At 43.3% G+C, this 21,098-nt stretch overlaps 2 protein-coding genes across 3 annotated transcripts; one reads left to right on the top strand and one right to left on the bottom strand.

The window, feature by feature from the left end:
• Positions 1 to 44: 44 nt before the first annotated feature.
• cert1 (ceramide transporter 1) lies at positions 45 to 14,411 on the bottom strand. Of its 2 annotated transcripts, XM_003975040.3 has the most exons (18): positions 13,782 to 14,411; positions 13,525 to 13,659; positions 11,832 to 11,948; positions 8,495 to 8,602; positions 8,112 to 8,250; positions 7,806 to 7,889; positions 7,520 to 7,677; positions 5,506 to 5,598; positions 4,538 to 4,624; positions 4,353 to 4,445; positions 3,961 to 4,038; positions 3,308 to 3,403; positions 2,947 to 3,079; positions 2,797 to 2,867; positions 2,576 to 2,704; positions 2,362 to 2,491; positions 1,545 to 1,681; positions 45 to 1,424 (listed from the first exon to the last, which is right to left on the bottom strand). In XM_003975040.3, the coding sequence occupies exons 1-17, from the start codon at positions 13,869 to 13,871 to the stop codon at positions 1,554 to 1,556; spliced, it is 1,869 nt and encodes a 622-aa protein (XP_003975089.1). In that variant the 5' UTR covers positions 13,872 to 14,411; the 3' UTR covers positions 45 to 1,424; positions 1,545 to 1,553. The 2 variants fall into 2 exon arrangements, with proteins under 2 accessions (XP_003975089.1, XP_003975090.1); XM_003975041.3 differs by lacking the exon at positions 3,961 to 4,038.
• On the top strand, positions 12,900 to 21,077 carry polk (polymerase (DNA directed) kappa). Its single transcript, XM_011615866.2, has 15 exons — positions 12,900 to 13,035; positions 14,945 to 15,834; positions 16,075 to 16,194; positions 16,283 to 16,435; positions 16,551 to 16,682; positions 16,786 to 16,936; positions 17,042 to 17,245; positions 17,376 to 17,500; positions 17,670 to 17,836; positions 17,920 to 17,952; positions 18,030 to 18,126; positions 18,702 to 18,873; positions 18,983 to 19,783; positions 20,435 to 20,483; positions 20,621 to 21,077. Exons 2-15 carry the CDS (start codon positions 15,706 to 15,708, stop codon positions 20,691 to 20,693), a joined length of 2,406 nt encoding a protein of 801 aa, XP_011614168.2. The 5' UTR covers positions 12,900 to 13,035; positions 14,945 to 15,705; the 3' UTR covers positions 20,694 to 21,077.
• The last annotated feature ends 21 nt before the right edge of the window (positions 21,078 to 21,098 follow it).

Genomic DNA, 21,098 nt, shown 5'->3' on the forward strand with positions numbered 1-21,098 from the left:
CTGAACAGGAAACCGTCCAACATAGAGATTAAAACAGAACACGGTTCTTGCTTCTGTTGTGTGGCAATTTTAATTTACAGAAATTGTCAAACTGCTTTATTTTAGTGCAAATAACACTTCTGATGTACAGCTTAGAAATATACAAAGTGTGTAGATTACCAACATATCAAGGTTAAAACTCTCAATGCATTCCTGTAATCATCAAAGCAATTGCCCCGGTCCGTGCTAACCTCTGACCCCTTAGACTGTTGCCCCACGCCCCCCTGCTGATTTGCAAAAAAAGCCCCCACCTTTTGATGGCATCCAACACAATCAAGAGTAAATTTGAATTTTGAGGTAAGATGATATGAAATGAAGACCTGACCGCCTCACTTCAAGTCACTGGAGATAAATGCACATCTGGTGGCAAATCAGAAGAGAGAACCAGGATTTTCCTTTTTAAAAAAAACAAAACTACTAGAGTTCATCCTGGCGTCTAAGGCATTCTGATGGTACTTTCAGTCAAAGGGCTGGATTGCATTATAGGGAAGCATGTGAAATGTCATCTTAGAGCAGAGGGTGTGTTGATAGAACTGACATTTAAACATTTCATAGTGCACAAGAGAAGCAGGACACAGTGGTCATAACCACCTCCGCTTTACAAAATACATCCGCCAATTCCTCAATCACAGAGAAGAATCTTCATATCAGACGCCGTGCCTGGCCCTTTACAGACATCTGTGGAAATCACCATACCTTAAGATGGATTTATTTTAGTCTCCTCCTTCAGCCTCCATCCAAAAGTTCAAGCATTTAACAGTCAATTCACATTTCTGACATTGGTAAATAGCAAATCTCGGTCGGTTTCTTAACACGTGTCTACGATGTTCTCCAGAAGCTAATTTACAAGAATCTACAAATATAAAGATCTCTCATAAAACTGTAAAGAGAGCATATGTGGGAAGGAGAAGGCCAGAGAGGAGCATGTTGTTAAACGCCTCGTCAATGCTTTTGGGTCAGTTTCCACCCTCCTGTCAGGTTACATTAGCAGCAGTGAAACAAGTAGCTGTAATACTAGTGATTATAGCAAACCCAAAAAAGTTGAGGAATATGTAATCATAAGAAATGTACAAAACAATATACAAAAAGATAATTATAGGTAACAATTCATTTAGGAAACTTTTTCTTAGGATCTTAACATTCAAGAACCCCCCCCCCCCCCCCCCCCCCCCCCCCGCCCACCATGACCAACAGTTGGTGATAAGCCAGGGTAATGTGGCTGCGATGTTGACTAGTGATGAATTAAAGCCATAAAACCAGTCTCATCCGGTGGGACGCTCGACGTCGATGTGCCTTTCTGCATGTAAGAATTCTGAAAACATTCTAATATAAAGACAAAACATGTCTAGTAGTCAGTGACTCTCCTCCTCTGGCCTGCTGGAAGCCTAAAACAAGAAATTGGAAAGTCAGTTGTATAGATTTAACTGAATTATTCACAGATTTTTTACATATTTGGAATGACCAATGTAATAAAGGTGCAATAACAACATCAATAATAATAAAACCTGTTTTGTTCAGAAGAGGATGGGGTTCCCAGCAGTTTTCTCTTGGACGTAGGAGGTGAAGCGCTTGAGAAACTTGGGATATTCTCTTTTGGCAACAGCTCTCAGAACTGATGCTGGAGCCCAGCCTCCTGGGTTTACTGCGCGCGCACACGCACACACAAACACACACGCACACACAAACACACACGCACACACACACGCACACACAAACACACACATAGAAATCATCAGAAAATTTTGCAAAATCATTCTTCACACATCCAAGCTTTGGGTGAACACCACCCCCTGGTGGCGAACAAGTAGCGTCAACTCATAGCGTCAACTCATTCAAACGTGACCTGCCAGCTTTTTCCTAACAAAGCAGCTCAGTATTCCCAATGTACGACTAATTTATGACACAATTCCTTTGTCTACTGCAAGTGTAGACAACAGGAATGTGGAAATAAGAGATCTGACCCTGTTCTGGTGTCAAACACCAGCTGTACAAGACCGACTGAGGAGGCGTGTGATTATTTGTATTTACAATATCCGTTAAAATATAAAAGAAACGAAAATAGACAACATTTGCGTTGTTTTGCCACGTTGGATCCAAAAACAACACAGTAACAGATTTCTTTGTCCTGCAGCTATTAGTTGATGGTTAACACATCCATGCAAACCTCAGGTCAACAAGACACACAAAAGCTGATTACACACCAAACATTCACGCATTTACTCAAACTAACGTAGCGTCGGCTGCTGTTTCCAGCTCTTTTTCCTGGTTCAACGGCAGACATGCCAACACGGAATCGGTTAATCGAGGCGGACAGGCGCTTACCATTGGCAACGTAGGTGATCTTGCAAAGTATGTTGTCTCTGCTGATCTCTTTGTCCCCTTCTGGTGGGCTGACCAGCGTTTGGCAGATCATAGCGACATTGATTTTGGCACGGACGCATCGATTCGTGGGCTGAAAGTTCAACGACATGTGAGAACCTGCTTTTTCGGCCCACTGCTGGTTACTGGCACCGCGTCACAATAACGGCAACCTTACAGCAGCTTTGTCGTGGTCCACGGAGAAATTGCAGACCAGCCATGTGTCGGGATCATTTTCATTTGTTGCTAAGATCTTCCTGATGGCCGACAGATAGAGCACATCTCTTTGAGAGGCAGGCCATACTCTCTGGAACACAACCACAAGCATTAACTTATTAAATCTCTCCCATTACACGGGCGCATTAACACGCATTACCAAACGCACAGAAGTGGTTCTACCTTGTGTGTCTGGTACACGATGATGGCGTTATCGGAGAGCGCTTCCACAACGTGGAAATTTTCAATAGTGGCTGATGGAGCAATGAAAGGAGGCCGATGTTAGCACCGAGAAAGTGAAACGCTGTGGACGGGATAAAACGGAGAACTCACTCTCCCAGTCTAAGCGGACAGCCGTGTCCCAGAAGTAGTGGCAGACCTCGTGACCCGTCACGCCCTTCACAGCATGTGTGGCTTTGAGAGGATCCAGTACAATACCGTTCTCCTCCACCTCCCTCCTGTACACCTGATGCACAAAGTGAGGTTGAACACATCCGTGTTAGCAGTTAAAATCTCTTAAAAAACAGTCAATTGATAATTTTTTAGCATCAAGTAGTAATTCCACAACAGTACCATGCTGAGGTGCGCGTCTATTAGCTAATAATCATTCTAATGCATCTACAGATATTCTAAAATATGCCTGGGATGTAATTTGGGACATTAATAATATGCATCTTCTCTTCTTTGCACTCACCTTCATTTCACCTTCTTCTATTACCAGCTGCCAGTTGGCATCTCCACCCACGTCCTGAAGGGAGTAGGTCATGTGATTCTGCACCATGTCCTCCACCTATGCGTTACAGGGACAGATATTGACTACTTTTCTATTTGAGGAGACGATCTGAAACATGACGCATTGAGGAAAACCCAGTGGAAGGAGGGATGCGACTGGTGTTCGATGCCTGGTGGCTCTGAGCTCAACACAGGCAAAAATAGTTCCCACGTGTCGTCACTTAAACGCCTCTCAACGGTAAATAGCAAAAGACTAAACATCGCCTGTTTAGACTTGTTATTCCGTCTCCCTACATGTGCAAAGATCGCAGCACGCCCAGGAATCATGCCGGCTCATGCTGTGGAAACTCAGCGATGTGGGGAAAGACAAAGCGGCGGCTTCCCCAGATTACAGTCAGCCAACGTCAGACATTTTAATCACTGCTAGGATTATAAACGTCCCTTAATGATGTCTCCAGGAGTTGGGCTTTTGGCTGTATAATCAACTCTCTCCATGGAAAAAGTGAGCGGGTAGTTTACATAGCTGAGCTATCTGCATGCTCTCCGTGTGGTGGAAAGGAGACGGTGTTTGCATTCCCCTGCAGAGATTTCTCTCTGTTGACCAGAATACTGTACCTGAGCGCTGAATCTGTGAATGTCATCTGAAGCACTGACTAGCTCAACGGAGGACAGGGAAGAGGAATGGCTATGAGGCTGGACAGCAGAGAAGCACGATTGAAAGAGAAAGGAATAATGAAGAAAACAAGGAAGCAGTGCAGCACAAGTCAAGCCCACAGTTATGACCCTCAGGGGGACACGTTACTAGAAGAAACTGTATTTGCAGTGTGAGAAGCAACATGGACAGTATTTAAATCGTCTTTGCACAAGGATTGAAATCGGCAAGCATTAAAAACTTTAAAGAAAAATACTGGGTGTCTAACAAGAAAGGAAGGAGCAGCTGTAAAATCCTACAAACAACAGCAGGTGTGGTGGGAAAAAGACACAAAAGTAGATTCGGTTTCGATCACCTTGCTGGCGAAGCGATGTGTACCGATGATGGAGTACGTGTCCACAGCAGGGACCGGCGTCAGGCGGGGCACCCTGACTTTATCTGACTGGGACTGAGGAAGGAAACAAAGGTAAAGAGAAGATATGCAGACTCCGGCTAGAGGAAATCTAAACTGCTCAAATTCAGTGGTGGGTTTCATCCTACCTGCTCCTCCATCTTGTCCTGCCGGTCCAGTGCAGCTTCCACTGCATCAAAGAATTCATCCTCGTTGATCAGGCTGTTGGGCCCCTCCTATGAAAATCATATAGTACTGATAACGGGGTTTCTAAATGTTTCCACATTCTGGGAATATTTGACATTTTTCCATGCAAAATCCTGGCACAGGAAGTGGAGTGGACCAAAATGTTGACACTTAATGTCAGGATCCTTTTACTTTTTAGACCACATGACAACTGAATTAGTTATTTCATTAATTCAGACAAAAACGTCCACATAGTTGAGCATCAGCAGGTTGTTTCCAGGCTAAAATGGCCAGAAAGGAAAACGTTCTCTTTAGTTTCATTCTTGGCAGCGGCGCCATGCAGATCCCATCCCACCAGTGTCTACATCAGCAGTGCAGGATGCTGGACTGTGATGGCAAACGAGCACAGACACTGGAAGGCTGGAAGTAGGCGGACAAATGAGTGTGAATCTGAGGTCTTCACAGAGAAGAACATTTCTGAGGTACAGAACGACTGAAAGGATGCAAGAGCAGTGCATGATGGTCTGGGGGTGAGGTTGCTCCCGAGTGGAAGAAAACCTGAGAAAAGAAATCCATCACAAGGTTTTTCAGCACAAGCCACAGCCTGTGGGCAGCGCTCGGTCGGGGACAGTGTTAAAACACACCTCAAAAATGTGTCGGCAATATTGAAAGGACAAGCAGGCGGACAGACGTGTGTCTGTGATGGACGGGTCAGCTACTGCAGCTGAACCCTACAGAGCTGCTGCAGAATGAAGTGAAATCTAATCAGATCCCATTGAGAGCCTGACACTTGGATAGCCTCAGATCGGCCAGTCAATCTGCCAGGAGCACAATCACCATTTCCCATAAAAGGACGAGACGGTGAGAGCATATCCTGTTCATTGGATACACTTCCTGTTTAGATTCATTTCACGCGTTTCTCTTATCTTGCCTCATAGTCTGGACCGCCGTAGTGTGACTTCTTCTTGAGTTCATTTACAGCAGACTTGTATGCCTCCTCCACTCTCCGCCTCTTCTCTAGCTCCTGAACACAGACAGTAAAATACAGAGGTGGCGTTTTGACCACAATCACAGGAAGTAATGCTGTTAGTCAGTGGTTACATTAGCTTTTTATTGTCCCACCTGGCGCAGCTAAATATACAGTGAGAGAGTAAATCAAGCGTGAGCACATTTGTGTGTGTCATGATAACATTTTTAAGGTTGTTTCCAGCTAATCCAACGCTCTGCTGTCAAAATAAGGGCAGAAACGTGCCGGCAAATATTTGCAAGCAAACTTCCTTGAGGCTTCTTTTTTCCCCTAATAAAAGACTGATAACCCTCAGCAGTGTGTTATCCAGTAACGTATCACTCTATCACTTGCATCGAGACTACTGGGCTCTTTGAAGAAACCTTTGAAACACAGCGGCTGTGAAATGTTGGTGACAGTGTGTTGCGGTGACTCAACCGAAATGCGAGACAGATTCCAGAAGTGACTGTCCCAGTTAGCAATATAGGAAAGACTCTTTTTGGTTTTATATTTAAATGTGAGCAGCATGAAATGCTCCAATCAAACACATTTGCAACAGAACAAATGATAGAGGCGGGAAAAAGAGGTCAAAAAGAGGCAGGACTGAACGTCAACAACACCCCCAAACATTCTGCGGCACTTGCTCTTAAACAGGTTTTACAGAACATCTCGCCGGCTGCCAGAGGCAAATAAACATACAAATGAAAAAGAAGGCAGACTTAGCTGTAGGAAACTATCAACCCTGAAAGTAAATGACAAGAAATGTTCCCATTTTAGAGAAAAAGGTATTCTTGCCCCAGTAAAAGTAGCTGAGCTGTTGTAACTAAAAGTAGACAATGGAAAAAAAGCATTGGTGTGAGTCTGAACGGAAACCTGTGACAGGAAGGAAGGTGTGAGTGCAACACAGACGGGAGGCGATCCTCTTGGTTACCAAATGATCTTGACACAGCTGAGGACCTACTGTAAAGAAGAGGCTGCAGGTCTGCAGAGGTATCCATCTTTGTGTCTGATATTTGAGCAGCTCTGTCCCCCTTTGAATCGAAGGTTTCCACAAATTGCACCAAGTCCGAGCAGTCATTTTCTGATCCTATGTTTGTACGAGTCTAACTTGGCCTGGATAGATCCTCCTGTGTGTTCTGTCAGTAGTCCTATTTCCCAACACCACATTGGCAGCTATACATGTGACCAAACAGAGATAAAAGAGGTAGTTTCACCGGAGCTGCCTCACTATCTGACAGCACTTCCCAGCTTTTGTAGGTTTTAGGGTTGGGCAGCGCACCTTTACACACAGGGAAAAAAACTGGTTCGACAACAACAGCTGAACATATCCGGATGTAACACGAAGAGTTAAACTCAACACACACACACACACACACACACTGAGGGACAGTTCTCATTGCACATTTAAGACAGAACAACAATGAATAATAATTGTGAAACAACAAAACGACAGAAGTGGTCTGAAACAAGTCCGTGACTCATTATTTTCCTCACAGCACACCAGCCTGTTTCACTTGGGCAGCTACAATTTACACACCGTGACCAGGATTGAGCAATAAAGCATTTTGTAGCCGCAGTAATACCAAAATGGCAGGACTAATGTATAATAGCAACACGCTATTGGAATAAAATTAGCTTTCCTAGTGATTACAAAGATCTTTTCAAGTAATGGAATAACTAACTACAACAATGGAAGCTGGAAGAAACTGAAGAGTGAGTCATGATGTGTTGTAAAAGTTCCAACACAAATACTTGACCTCAAACCTCCAGAACACAGAACACTTAGTGTAGTGGGTATAAATGCAACCTGGCAACCAGCCCTCTGTGATCTCAGGGTGGCTGGAGTAGCACTAAACAGCCAAAGTTGCTTTTGAATAGCATGAATATATGGATGGAATAGAAAGTAACTTCACCTTTTCTCACGTATTAACACTTTTACCTTGTCAAGTCTCTTCTGCCAGCTTTCCTCTCGTTTGACCATCAGTTCAATGCAGTGGGACAAAGTAGAGAGAATCCCTGCTGTGGTGGCCTTGAAGGTGATGGCTTCCCCCTTAAAGTCGATCCCATTCATTCCTTTGGGACTGGCTGGAGGAAACACTAGCACAGACGGAAACAAAGGTGTGATGCGGCCTGAACATTTTCAACTTGTCAGGCTACAGAGGACAAATAATGAATAGTCTGTTCTGGATTCAAATACGTTAGACAACATTTGCCGATTGACTCACATTTTTCTTTGCTGCCATTGTTGTTGTGATTGTGTTCTCCGTCTGCCCTGGTAGTGGTAAGAAATTCATCTTCATCCTCCTCCACTATGGATCAAAATAATAAAAAAAACAAAAGGAACAAAAAAAAACTTGGATCGTAATTTTTTCAGCCTGTATCAAAAGTCAAATAATAAAATTCTTTTAACTCAGACCAACAAAGATAAAGCTAATAGTCTGTGGTTTAACATTCATAAACTAACTCATTTATTCAGTAAAAATCTGAACTCCATGTGATATCTATAATGACGGTTTCATGCCGCACGCTACCTGTGTCCCTCTGAAATTCATCTTTGGAGACGGCATCCGCACAGGAGTCGAAGAACTTCTGCAGGGTGTCAACCTGTCTGCACAGGATGTCCCGAAAGGTTTCCATTTCTGCCAACTTCTCTCGCAACCTGTGGCCCTTCTGAGAGAAGAAGAACAAAGAGGCTTTCACAGCGTTTCACTTGTTTTAACAATGCAACATTATAAAATCTGCAAGAATCACATTCCATTCATACAACTTTATAGATACTGAACCTGAAATTGAGCTGGACTTTACAGGGAAATTTAAAATATGTCATCATGGATTTTGGGGGGACTTAGAATTAACATTATTAACTGTGTGCGTGTGTGTATATATATAAAAATAAAAAACACTTTTTTTTTACCTTGAAGGAGGATGTGGATGTGGCAGATAAGGCACTAGCTGCTGATGTAAGAGACAACATGGAACCATGACGTCTGAGGCTGGTCTCGGAACCATAACCAGACTCAGCCTGAAATCCAGAGGGAGGAAAATCAATGAACAGACGAGAGGAGACTGCACGTACGCAGAAAAAATACAATCCAGACAATGACAAAGGGTCAGGAAATGGAAGGATCACTGAGAAAGGGGAACCCAAAAGGCACAAATCGCTTCAATTATTTGAAATACAATGAGAGTCTGCAACCCATAGGAGCTAGGAATAAATGGAAAGAAGAGATCAAGTGCATTTAATCAGTCGACAGCAAAGCTGAGCTCATCCAGAGCTTAAATCTGCCCACACAAATCACCAGAGTGGAGTTGTGAAACACATCAAAACAGGACTGAAACACGGCCGTTGAGGAGACTTCAATATATACCGCAATTTAAATTCACTCAAACCTTGAATCAAACCTTATGAGCCAAAGATTTAGTTTTTTTTTAAAGAAATATATGTTAGAACTTTGAAGTTGAGGGACTGAGGGAGATAAGAATAAAGAAATCTTTTTGCATTGCAAATTAACCATATTCTTTTTTCACTTTGGTCTGCATTTACTGGTTATTTTAAATAAAATGTGACCTGCTGATTCTGTACAATAATACTTGAGCTTTTATAAGGAACTCCACTTTATAAATGAAAGACACTTGTTGGCTCGTGCTGCTATCAGCTTTAATCAGCTGCAGCTTTGACAAAACATCTCAGTATCTCCCAACGTGCACGATCTCTAGGTCCTGCTGGTTGATGATTTTAAAAACTGGACTGAATGTTTCCCACGTGTCAACAAAACATTCCATCATTTGGTTCTGTTGCTTTAAGAAAGCTGCCATTTACGAAAGGTGTGAGCGACAAGCTCTTGTTTTTGCACCGCCACTGAGCATCCGATTTACTGGCACTTGACAGTGAGTGTTAATATGGAGCTGCCGCCCAGACGGAGAGGAAAAAACAATGCATCTCGACATCTGCATAACAGCTGTGGTAGCTAAACATGCAGGTCCTGCTGGGGGAACATTCCTACTTAGGACACATTGTTGAGTGCTGCAACATTTATAAAGTGATGTTTTTTAAAAAAAACAATTATGGTCCATAATATTGATCTGAATACTGGGAAATTCATCAAACCATCGCTCATCTTAAATGCTGTGTGAGTATTCAGGTGGAAAAAAAAGAGGAATGAATGATTTATTACAGAGGCTCCGGCTGGCTCGTCCATGTTAGTGAAGTGAAAAACTGCACGTACCCAGCAAGTTAGCGTTAGTGCTATATATGAGGGAGCAAAGATGGATTGTTCAAATGTGGCAACACTGGCTCCAGTTAGACATAACATGCAGCATGCAACATGCAGTGAGCCCACCATTTGGCCATTCCAACACCCAAGACAGAGCAGGACGCTGCTGCAGTTCCGCTGAGTTGCTGGCCCCAACATGGCCCAGACGCTCCCTCAACACTCCCACTGTTCTGACAATTCAGACGCCTAAATCTGGTTTCCCCAGACACACCTCGCTAAGAACAAAGGAGGTTGAGGTGGAGAAGCCTCGGCTTAGCTCATCGAGGACACGAGAACAGCTGTAAAGAGGTGGAAGCGGGTATGATCTGCTGCCGTGCAGCGGCGAACGAAGGCAGACGCTGACTTAAGCTGAAATGATGAGGCTTGTGTTTCCTCGGGCAGAAACGAGGAGGATCCTCGGCCAGGCACACGTGGTCTTAAAGAGCCACACCTACTGAACATGCATTCACTCTGCATATGCATCAACAGATCAAACAAACCCTGATTTGGGAAATCTTTGCATCCTGTCCACGTGTGTGTCCAGCGTCCATCCCTGAGGAAGCAACCGAGCCTCTGCTGTTGCACGTAAGAGTGAAAGCAAGTGAATAAAATGAGAAAGAAAGAGACAGAGAAAGAAAGAGAGAGAGGGAGAGGATGAAAGAGGGAGAGGGGGCTGTTGCGTGACAAACCAGACACCAAACAGGTGGGCGAGCAAAGCTGCATGATGTGTTGAGGAGAAGGAAAGAGAGAAAGAGGAGGAGGACAGAACCTGCCTGCACACCCGAGTGACACTTATCCACCAGCCCCTCTTGTTATCTCTCATTTTCTAATAACCACTTGTCAGGATATCACATGGTTAAATCATGTTCACCCTGTTTAACATGATCAAAAACGGACCCCCCCCCAACCTGCATCAACACATCAACCCTAAAAGAGTGAAAAATACAAAAAAAAAAGGTTTCCTTTCAGGATTTTGGTTGCTGTGAGCACAGCGGACAATAAAATGCATTGTTTATCACTTTAAAAGTCTCCGTTCTGCATGTCTAACACCAACACAAACACACCCACACACGTAAAAACATGTTTTCGCTGGGGGAAGGACCACAATTACACTGATGTTTCACAAGCGCCCTGTTAGAACATTTAATTGCACTAGCCTTTGGAATTTATCCAAATTTGATTTGTAGTTGCAGAAAAAGTAGCATTAAAAGAAACCTTCTGTAGGCAGCGTTGGCGAGTGAGCTGCTGCAAGACCTCGTCTGTCCAGCTGAGTGCAGTGCAGCCATGCTGGAGCTGCAGGCTGCACGGAGGTCACGGTCAGGGCCCAACCCTGAAATACTCTCACTCTCTGTTCAAAGATTACAGATATGCCATCACTAACACCGACTTAAATAAGGAAAATGACATTAATTATAGTTCAGCAACAATGTTTGAAGGGGGTTCAAGATTTCTTGGACAGATGTATTCTAAAACATTGCAGATGTCTGGAGAACAAACAAAGTCTCCTCGTAGAAATTTTTAGCTCTGATCTTTTGGGCTCAGTGAAGGCGGGAAAAAAACCCGACAGCTTTAATACAACAAATGAGGTTGGAAACTCAAATACGTATAAACTGCGTGAGCCTACAGCTGCCTGATATCTGAGGACAGGGGATACCCCCACCTAAAAGCATCACTCCTCGGATTCCTGACATTCCCAAGGGAAAGGGCTGTGCGTGCGTGCGTGCGTCTAAATTCTTGTTCTGCCCCACCCAGGATCATGAACACAATACAACCACTCGATTCTAAAACCCAAATCTACAACAAACACACAATAACACTAATAAACGCATATATTGCCAAACTCCAAAAGCAACAAGAACGTGATTCAAAGTCTGTTCGACTCCAAAACAACCACAGTAAAATTAATAAGCAGGCAAGTGAGCAAATAAATGAAGCGCGCAGGTGAGCAAGGAAGCAGGAAAGCATGTATGGAATTAAAACTAGAATCATTCCACTCACCTTGTGCAGCTCTATTGACTCGATCCACTGGAGTCTGTGCTCAGGGTCTTCAGCTCTGAGGTACCACAGGCTGTCATTCACGCTGATGTCGAACCGACATTCGTCAAACTCATGAGGCTGCACAGAGGGAGGAGAGGACACGCATACGTGCGTTGTTAGACACGGCGCCCGGACATAAGCCGTGTCTGTGAGGGAAACAAATGAAAACACTGGTGCCTAATGGGTGCAAATGAACCTTAGTTATCTGCTCTCTCAGCACTTCCCGCCTGAGCGTCATTATTCATTATTCCTCTCAGTTTGAGACAATTTTTTTGTCTACTGCATTTTCACCCCACCCAAGTTGACCTAAATGTGGACAATAAACCCTTCCTGTTTCCTCCAAGGTCAGAATTTAGAAAAGAAAAAGACAACACAAGTGTTTTGAGAAGAAAAGACAAACTGGAAATGTTAAATGTTGGGCGATGTCATCTGACACGAGCCTGTGCTGCCAGAGACGTAGACATGCCAGATGACACTCACGTGTCTTTATGTGCCGCTGACAACGGCAGTGTGCATGTCAACACCAGCAAAGACAGACTGCCTCGTCTTCCCCAAGCTGTGCGACGTTCACGTTGCCCGACTGGCTGTTGCTAATGCATTAACGTTTTTAAGCTTAACAATGCTATAATAATGCTAAACTCCAGCACATGCAGTGATTTTACCACGACTGGGTTGATAAATCTGGTCTATTTGACTATGCAAAGACCATAAAGCTCTCCTTTATGAGTTTATAGCTTTGCTATTGTTTCTGAAGCAATCTTATCCTAAAGATTAAGCATTGCTTTACTGCAGACTTCTATCAGATTAATGGAGCGCACTTAACGAAAAAACTAAAAAATTATAGAAACTGTCAATTGTTCTGTACAGCCGTGTTAAGTGTAGCAACAACCTGTTGGCCTTCTGATACAATCACTCGACCTGCAACAGGAATTTTCACACAGTTACATTTCCTGCACATTTCCTTTGGCTTCTCTATGTTGACATTGGTGTATGTGTGTGTGTGTGTGTGTGTGCGTGTGTGGGGCTGGAGTTACAGCGTGTTACAGAATGATGCATTCCCGCATTCCGGAGTTCTCATACCATAGCTTCTTTAGAGTCTGCGACTGTGCAGCTATAAACTTAACTTCCAGGGAACACCTGCAATCAAACGGTGCTCTCTCGGACAGTAAGTATTCAAACACAATCGTATATTTTGGCATTTCATTGGTCCCCACAAAAACAGGAACTGGCATAACGCCTTGTAATGGATAGAACAAACGTAGGGTAATGTAATAAAACGACACCCTTGCGATCACTTGATTGTTACGCCCTTGCGTAGCAACCAAATGACAGCCGAGTGATTTCCTTGGCCTTTAAACTGGGAGAATGATGAATATTTAACCAGGGTGTGGAGGTTTACGGTTTACAACAGGAGACACACACAAGGTGAATCTAATACAGTCCGTTATTGACAATTACTGGAGCAAGATTAAGTTACTCTGGTTAACCTATGCTAGGATTATTAGAATAATGATTTGAATTTGTTGGGGTTTGTTTGAAGGGCCTTTGTTGGGGGGGGGAATGCACCAAATCAACCAGAGTCAAGACTGAGGTGACTTATTACTGATAGTTTATAAGAAACGAAGCTCCTTCCTCCTCCGGGGTCTTTACTCACTGTGATGACAGCTTTACTGAGGCACAGAGAGCCCCTGCAGCCATATTCCCTCTCATCTTCAGACTTGTAGTAGCTTAAAGTGTTATTTTTCAACACAACCCATCGGTCCTGCCATCCATGTATATAATTAGTCCACTGCAAACACAGGAGGGAAAAGTGTCGTTTTCATGATATAGTGCATTTAACAAACACACAGTAAACTACATCTAGATAGACAATTGTCTTTATTTGGTTAAATATATGTCAGCTCACGGTACCTTGCTTAAAATGCCTCCCAGCTCCACTGGATGCCCAGATTCCGGGTCCACATCATCATCCGAACCGGACGATGAGCTCTTTTCGGACATTTAAATCCAAGAGTGAGATCAAATATACAAGTAGTCTCTGACGAGGTGGTGGAACAAGAAAATGCAAAACACAGAAGTCCAAACAAGCTTTTTAAAGCGACAGCAAAATAACATTTATGTGCCCAGCAAGGGAGTGTTGAATATTCAAAGAGTAACTTTTATCCTTGGTCGGTTAACATAGATAAACCCTGCAGGCTAGTTTTGCAGCAATCTCCGTATCTGACAGCCCAGACGCAACTTCTTGGTTTTTGCGGGCTTTGTTTTGAAACTGACGCTGAATACAAACGAGCAGGCTAGTTAGCGTTAGCTGTCAAACGACGCAACTAGCTGCATTAACGTCACAACAAACTTGCGACTCCTGCAGGTGGAAATGATCTATCAACTGGGCCTCCTCAAGTATTTTAATTAGCGACCGACAATGAAGCCGTCGAGTTCAAGGCATTTAACTTCAGCCTGCAACTATACGCACGCCTGTGCAGTTCCGCAGTTCAGTTAGCAATAGCGAATGTTTGGCTATCGCCCCTTCATTCTGCTGGGGGGAGGAGTCGCGAGCGCGTTGGTAAGGAGGAGTCAAAATAAAAGCACAATCGCGGTGATACCGGAAGTCGTCCATTTCTTTTCACTATAATCACAATCTACGGCTAATAGGCCTGTGTGTGCATTAAAATACAAAACGAGTCTTTCTCTGCCGGCTCAACTTATTTTATAGTGCAGCCCATGCTTTTTGTGATTAAAAATCACGCCTTGTTGTAATTACACATTGCTTCTGGTTCTGTTTCGTTTATAAATGGTTTGTTTTCAACTTAATAAAAGATAAACTGTTGCTTGTCTGGGGTCAGGCCCTGGGATTCTGGAAAGCGCCTTGAAACAATTTTGATTGTATAAGAGGCTATATAAATAAAGATTGATTGATTAATTGATTGATAAATCCTAGTAATAGAGATGATCTCCGAGGTTTTTGCAGTCGAATAATTGCTAAATGTTTGGAAAGCAAAAACGGGGTCGCATACATCTAGCGACCTTCATCATGTAATGAGAATACTTCTAATGATTCTCTTTTCTGACTCGTTCAGATGCCTTGACGATGGGAATACAGAGCCACCAGATGCGACAGCCACTGAAAGTCAAAATGCCAGAGCCTTCGTGATCTTGGTGCAATCCAAACAACACAAACACATTTTGCCTAGTTGACTGGTGGTTCTGCAAGGAGATGACAAGTTCGCTCTATGAGCTCACATTTCAAGTGATTCAGTTTGAGGGTCTGCATGATGTTGTAATTAAATAATCCGTAATATAGATGGCTGTTGGGAAAGCAAGGACTATTGCATGCGCAGCGCAACCAGTGTTAGAGTGAAGACCAACAACAGTATCAAATACTTAATAGTTGTTAAATATTTCCCAAACAAGTTGAAAACATCAACTATCCAGAAATTACTGTTAAATCAATTGTACAATTGTAGTGGATTAAAATAGAGATGTATAAAAATCTTGTAGTCGATGTGATTGAAAACGTCAATTGAAGTGTGTTTTACTGTGAAAAGAAAATTAGACCAAGCCCAACCTCTTCCGGTGGTGACGCATGTATACGGAAGTGCCGCCAAAATAGTTATAATTTTCAATACATGGAGGAAAAGAATATAAAGTCCTGAGTCATTTTTATCATTGTTTATTGTTCCTGGCCAGAGGAAAAGTGCGATTTTCTGCATTCTGGCTTATGAAAGTAGTTGGAAAAGCTACGAGTTCAACGCGATGCAGTTTGGCAACGTTTGATATCGTTTAGTAACAAAGTCGTCTTACGTTGACGCGGTAATTCCCACAGAGATCAATTTTTGCGATGGAGAATGGAAGCATACCCCCGAAAACGGAGGGTTTGGTCTCTAGAATGGCCCTTAATGACAACAAGGCTGGCATGGAGGGTCTCGATAGGGACAAAATCAACAAGATCATCATGGAATCTTCCAAGGTACTGCAGCCCAGTCAGACCTATCTCATTATCTCTGGATGAATGTTCAGAATTCTTTCATTTTCACATTCTTATGGCGGCTACACCCTAACAGGACTGGCTTGTAAAGAATGTGAAATGGACAACAATAATAATCTTTTATTTTTAGCCGGCTGTGTCCGATCTGTCTCACGGTTGACAGACTGATGATTCTAACAGTGCTGAAGGATTTTCTTGCTTCTCTTTCTGGTTTCCATGCAGGGGTCTAAGTTCTATGAAAATGAAGTGAAGCGAGAGCAGCAGGTGAACCAGCGCATTGACAAAATGATGTTGCAAAAGGAGCAAATTACAGAACAACACTTGAAGAAAGCTCAAGCTCAGGTGAGACACGTTAAAACCCTGGGATGAGATCTCTGCTGTGCTACTAATACCCTATATTTAAATTGATCTGTTATATTTTGTCTCATAGGTGGCGAGGATGGTTGTAGAGCTGGAAAAGAGGCGCGATTTAACACGTGTGATTGTACACGTGGACATGGATGCTTTTTACGCTGCAGTGGAAATGAGAGACTGTCCTGAGCTGAAGGACAAGCCCATGGCAGTGGGTTCTATGAGCATGCTGGTGGGTTTATATGCTATATCAGACAAATCTTCAGTATTATAGAAAAGGTCTTGGATGAGATTGTATCTTTGTATATGCCTACTGCATATGTCTGGTGTGATAATTCACTTCACAGTCAACGTCTAACTACCATGCCAGGAAGTACGGTGTCCGAGCAGCCATGCCAGGCTTCATCGCAAAGAAACTCTGCCCCAACTTAGTTATTGTTCCGACCAACTTTGATAAATACAGAGCTGTTAGCAGCGAGGTAAGGGGGGTGGCAAAACACATAAATTGTAGAATACATTTAATTTGAAACGTATAGAAGAGAGTATTCTGCATTCTAATAGACATGAATTGGTTTCTGATAGATCCGTGAGATTTTTGCAGATTATGACCCCAACTTCATGCCAATGAGCCTAGATGAGGCTTACCTGGATTTCACAGAACATCTGGAAAAGAGGCAGAGCTGGCCAGATTCCTTACGTACACATCATTATCGTGCCAGCAGCAACCCTAAAGGCAGGATTGTCTGTTTTAAGACTCGAACCCGCTCCATTTAATGCATGCATGCACATTTTAGGAATCTGTTTGATTACTCTCTGGAATAATTTATTTTCTGTAAAGGTGACGAGAACAATGAGCTTCCCCAGGAGACAACGCCTGACGTGACAGACCTTTCTCCAGTCCTGTTTGACGACAGTCCGAGCTCTTTTCTTTGCTGTGAAGATGCCGGCAGTGCGTTTGAAATCTTTGGGACATCTGTTGAGGAAGCTGTGAGAGAGATGCGGTTTCGTATTGAGCAGAAGACCCTGTTGACTGCCAGTGCAGGTGACGGAAAACCCAGAGGAAAAAAAGATTTAACAACACTTCTTAAGTGTGATTATTTTCCTTACACTAACAAGTATGATGATAGGAGATTACGTGGAAATCAATGTAAAAATCTACCCCACATTTCTAGGAATTGCTCCCAATATGATGCTTGCCAAAGTGTGCAGTGACAAGAACAAGCCCAACGGCCAATACAGACTTCCGTCAACTAGAGAAGCCGTCATGGAATTTGTCTGCAATCTGCCTGTCCGCAAAGTAGTGTAACAATCTTTAAACCATAAAAAAAGCCTTGGGTTTTTAAAAATGAATTATGATACAGATGTGTAAAAAGTTCTATATAGTATTAAAGATAAAAATGTATAGATTTCATGAATATATTAAAAGGAGAACCCTGGAAAATCAGGATGTTTCTGTACTCCGGTAGGTTTCTGGTATCGGAAAAGTGAGTGAGAAGCTGCTCAATGCTCTGGGTATCAGTAGCTGTTCCCATCTTGGCCAAAAGATGGCGCTCTTGTCTCTGTTATTTTCAGAGACAGCTTGGCATCATTTCCTGCAGGTTTCTCTCGGTCTGGGCTCTGCATTTATACCAAGGTACTTCACTCCCTGTTAGATGAAACTGAACAGGAACAAGTCCATTTCTGCAGCAGTTTAAAACAACATCTGCTTATATTTAGGCATGAAGAAAGAAAAAGCATGAGCACGGAAAGGTATGGTCTAAAGACCTCTATAGGACTGGCTCAATATCTGAAGCCGTAAATTAATTTTTCACAAATTTTCATTTCAGGACATTTAAAGAAATGAGCGCAGCGGAGGAGCAGCTGTCCCTGTGCCGTGAGCTCTGTGAAGATTTAGCAAATGACCTGAAGAAAGAAGGTCTAAAGGTAGGATCAGAAGGTTACACTCTTGAACTAGCAGCTGCTATAAAAAAAAGAACTGTGGCAAATATCTATGAGGTTATATTTGCACTGGATGTCTTTGTGATTGTGGTGAAAACAAGAGAAATGAAAGAAGCATGGACGGAACAGAAATGGACCACATTCCAGTCACTCCCAACCACATCACACACAATGACCTGAAACTGTACATTCCCCTGTGAATCGATACGGAAAAAAGAACCGGATGGTTTGGCAGCAGCATCACCGCCTGCCTGGGTCACCATGATAGCTGGAGGAAATGGAGGGCCATTAGGGAGACAGCGGGGGCTTCTGTCAACCTTGCAAATGTCTCCGTGGGAGCTTATCACATTACAGTGAAAACTCTTTATGGCAGGTTTCTCACATAATGTGTTGTGACAAATCAATTGGAGATTTAACGGCTCTGTTTTTCCCTTTTCTACATTATTGTCTGTATAATATCGTGTTTACACTTAAAAAAGCAGGCAAGAACTGTCTTAACAGCTTTTCTTTAAATGGAGAAACTAATTCAACTGTTTCTCTTTTTCCAAAATTTTCTGCAGGGTAAAACCGTAACATTGAAGCTCAAGAATGTGAACTTTGAGGTGAAAACCAGGGCGCTGACGCTATCGTACCCTGTCGCCACTGCGGATGAAATCTTCGCTGTTGCCAAGGACCTCCTGAAGACAGAAAGAGACAACGAAAGCCCCCAGCCACTCAGGCTGAGGCTCATGGGTAATCAGATCAAACAATTTAACTGACAAACAAATTAACACGACTGACTTCAATTTAATCTAAATGGCCTGTGACACACTTAAAAGACGCCAGTTTTCTGTGTTTGCAGGAGTCAGAATCTCTGCTTTTGTCAGTTCGGACGAGAAACAGCCGCTACAGAAAAGCATCGTTGGATTCCTAAATCCAGGAAAGGCAGAATTGGGCCCCTCTCACAAAGAAATACCTCGTTACCAAAACGACCAGCTCTCAGGCTCATCCAAAACCTGGCCTCTCCTGTGTCAAAGGTCAGGGGAGTCGGAAGAGAAGACGACCCTTGAAGAACCCCAGCAGTCTTTTTTTCAAAAGGCTCGTGCCAAAAGACTCCAGCTCCAGGCAGCGGCTGCAAGCTCCAGACAGGAGGACAGTTCTGGGATCAGTTCTCCACTATTCCTGGATGCTCGCAACTGCGCAGCCTCGGATGAACCAGATAATGACGGTGCCTGCGGGGCGAGCACTTCCACATCGGACGGCATCGGCCTCTCCTGTCCGGTGTGTTTCAGAAGGGTGGAGACGGCAGACTTGGCTGTCTTTAACAGACACATAGACCAGTGTCTCAGTGAGAGTTCAGCACAAAAGCCAAGCCAGCACCTGGAGGAGGGCGATGGACGTGAAGCTAAGAGGGCAGAATTATCTGCAGAAGAACGCAGTTTGGGAAGCACTTCGGCTGAGACGGCTTCGTCAGTCAATGGGAACCACAGTAAAAGCTCGTCCCTCGTCTGCCCAATATGCCTGTTGACCCAAGACAGTGATGACCTCATTCTGTTCAACCGTCACGTTGACCTCTGCCTGAACCAGGGGGTCCTCCATAAACTGCAGTCAGAGACACGGTCTCCCATAAATCCTCCTTCGGCTCCAAACAGCAAGGCCTTGGGTGAGTTTGTGCGCTCTGAATAGCAGCTTGATCGATGCTCAAAAACAAATCCGGAGAACGTCGCCCCCCGCAAATTTGTATAATAAATCTGCACATGTGGCAGATTTTAGTCTGACATCATTCGTTATCTTTGATGGTTGCATATAAGCCGGCAGCTGCTGTGTATTACACTACTTCACCAGCCAACACCGATCATTTGATTTTAAAACGTAAGACTTGGATTAAAGCAGTTTTAATTGAGTCAAACCTTCAGAGATCACGTCAGTTTGGCCCTCATCACAAGTAAGAGAATCTCTGCTTCTGCCAATGGCTGGCCGGATATTGTTAGTAACCTGCCGGGAACAGAAGGAATCCTGCCGCGGAATGATGCCACGTGGCCTCTGACTCTGTTATTAACGGAGAGGGAGATTGTGTTAGGTGTTCCTATCGATTTCAGCCACAAAAAGACATCTCGGTTTAGCTGCACTGCTCTTGGAGACGGGCGGACCACTCTCACTTCTATTCATTTCCTACAATGAGCCGAATCCCGTTTCCTCTTAAACCAGCCTGCCTCGGAAATTGCAATCTGTTCCTCAAATGCGGTTGTGCTGCTTCCTATGGGATGGTTTGTTTCTTTCCATCTGCCTTCACCACTGTATTCTGTGTTTGCAGGCAAAGGGCAGCTTCACCTGGCACAAGCAGGTAAAGGAAAAACCAAAAGGTGAGACTTGTTTAGTTGTTTTTTGCTAAAAAAGGACACGCACGTGTGCATTATAAGTCCTTCTTTTAAAACTGTATGACTATACAACTATGTCGATGACGACCCACACTTTTTTTTTTTTTTGGTATTTTATTTAGACGGGATTCGCCTTCCTCTCCGTCTAAAAAGGTGAAAGGCTCCTGCATCACCATTGATCACTTCTTCAGGTGACACCTTCATCTGCAGGACCTGATGGTTGTTTCATGCCAAATACTCGGTCAAAAAGAATATGATGAGTGTGTTGGTTACAGAGCTAATTTACAACTGTGTGGTTTATGTTTGACAGAAGATGTTATTGTGTTTTAATTCCTCCAAGTGAATGGAAGTACGATCATTTTAGAAGTTGCTGGTAATGCTGATTTATAATGTCAATGACGGGAAATTTTAATATATGGTATTTATTACATACTAATATGCAAGTATTTTCTTGACATTATGCTGCTGTTTGTAACTTTACATATTTTAAATGATACTATTAAGGGTGAAAACAGGAGAGCAATTCCAATGTAAATAATTCATTAAAGATTAAATAAAATATATATATATATAAATAAATACTAGTTTTTGTATTATTGT

The sequence above is a fragment of the Takifugu rubripes genome, chromosome 21 (genome assembly GCF_901000725.2).
Source record: "Takifugu rubripes chromosome 21, fTakRub1.2, whole genome shotgun sequence".
NCBI classification, from domain to species: Eukaryota; Metazoa; Chordata; class Actinopteri; order Tetraodontiformes; family Tetraodontidae; genus Takifugu; species Takifugu rubripes.

What these genes read in the sequence shown, in the direction of transcription:
- cert1 (XM_003975040.3), bottom strand. Translation starts at nt 13,871, where the DNA reads ATGTCCGAAAAGAGCTCATCGTCCGGTTCGGATGATGATGTGGACCCG. An exon ending in TGAATTTCAGAGGGACACAG is followed by an intron (nt 7,890 to 8,111) that starts GTAGCGTGCGGC and finishes TTTGATCCATAG; the next exon opens with TGGAGGAGGATGAAGATGAA. An exon ending in CACATCGCTTCGCCAGCAAG is followed by an intron (nt 4,039 to 4,352) that starts GTGATCGAAACC and finishes TCTGCTGTCCAG; the next exon opens with CCTCATAGCCATTCCTCTTC.
- polk (XM_011615866.2), top strand. Translation starts at nt 15,706, where the DNA reads ATGGAGAATGGAAGCATACCCCCGAAAACGGAGGGTTTGGTCTCTAGA. An exon ending in TGGGTTCTATGAGCATGCTG is followed by an intron (nt 16,436 to 16,550) that starts GTGGGTTTATAT and finishes TTCACTTCACAG; the next exon opens with TCAACGTCTAACTACCATGC. An exon ending in CCTGTTGACTGCCAGTGCAG is followed by an intron (nt 17,246 to 17,375) that starts GTGACGGAAAAC and finishes CCACATTTCTAG; the next exon opens with GAATTGCTCCCAATATGATG.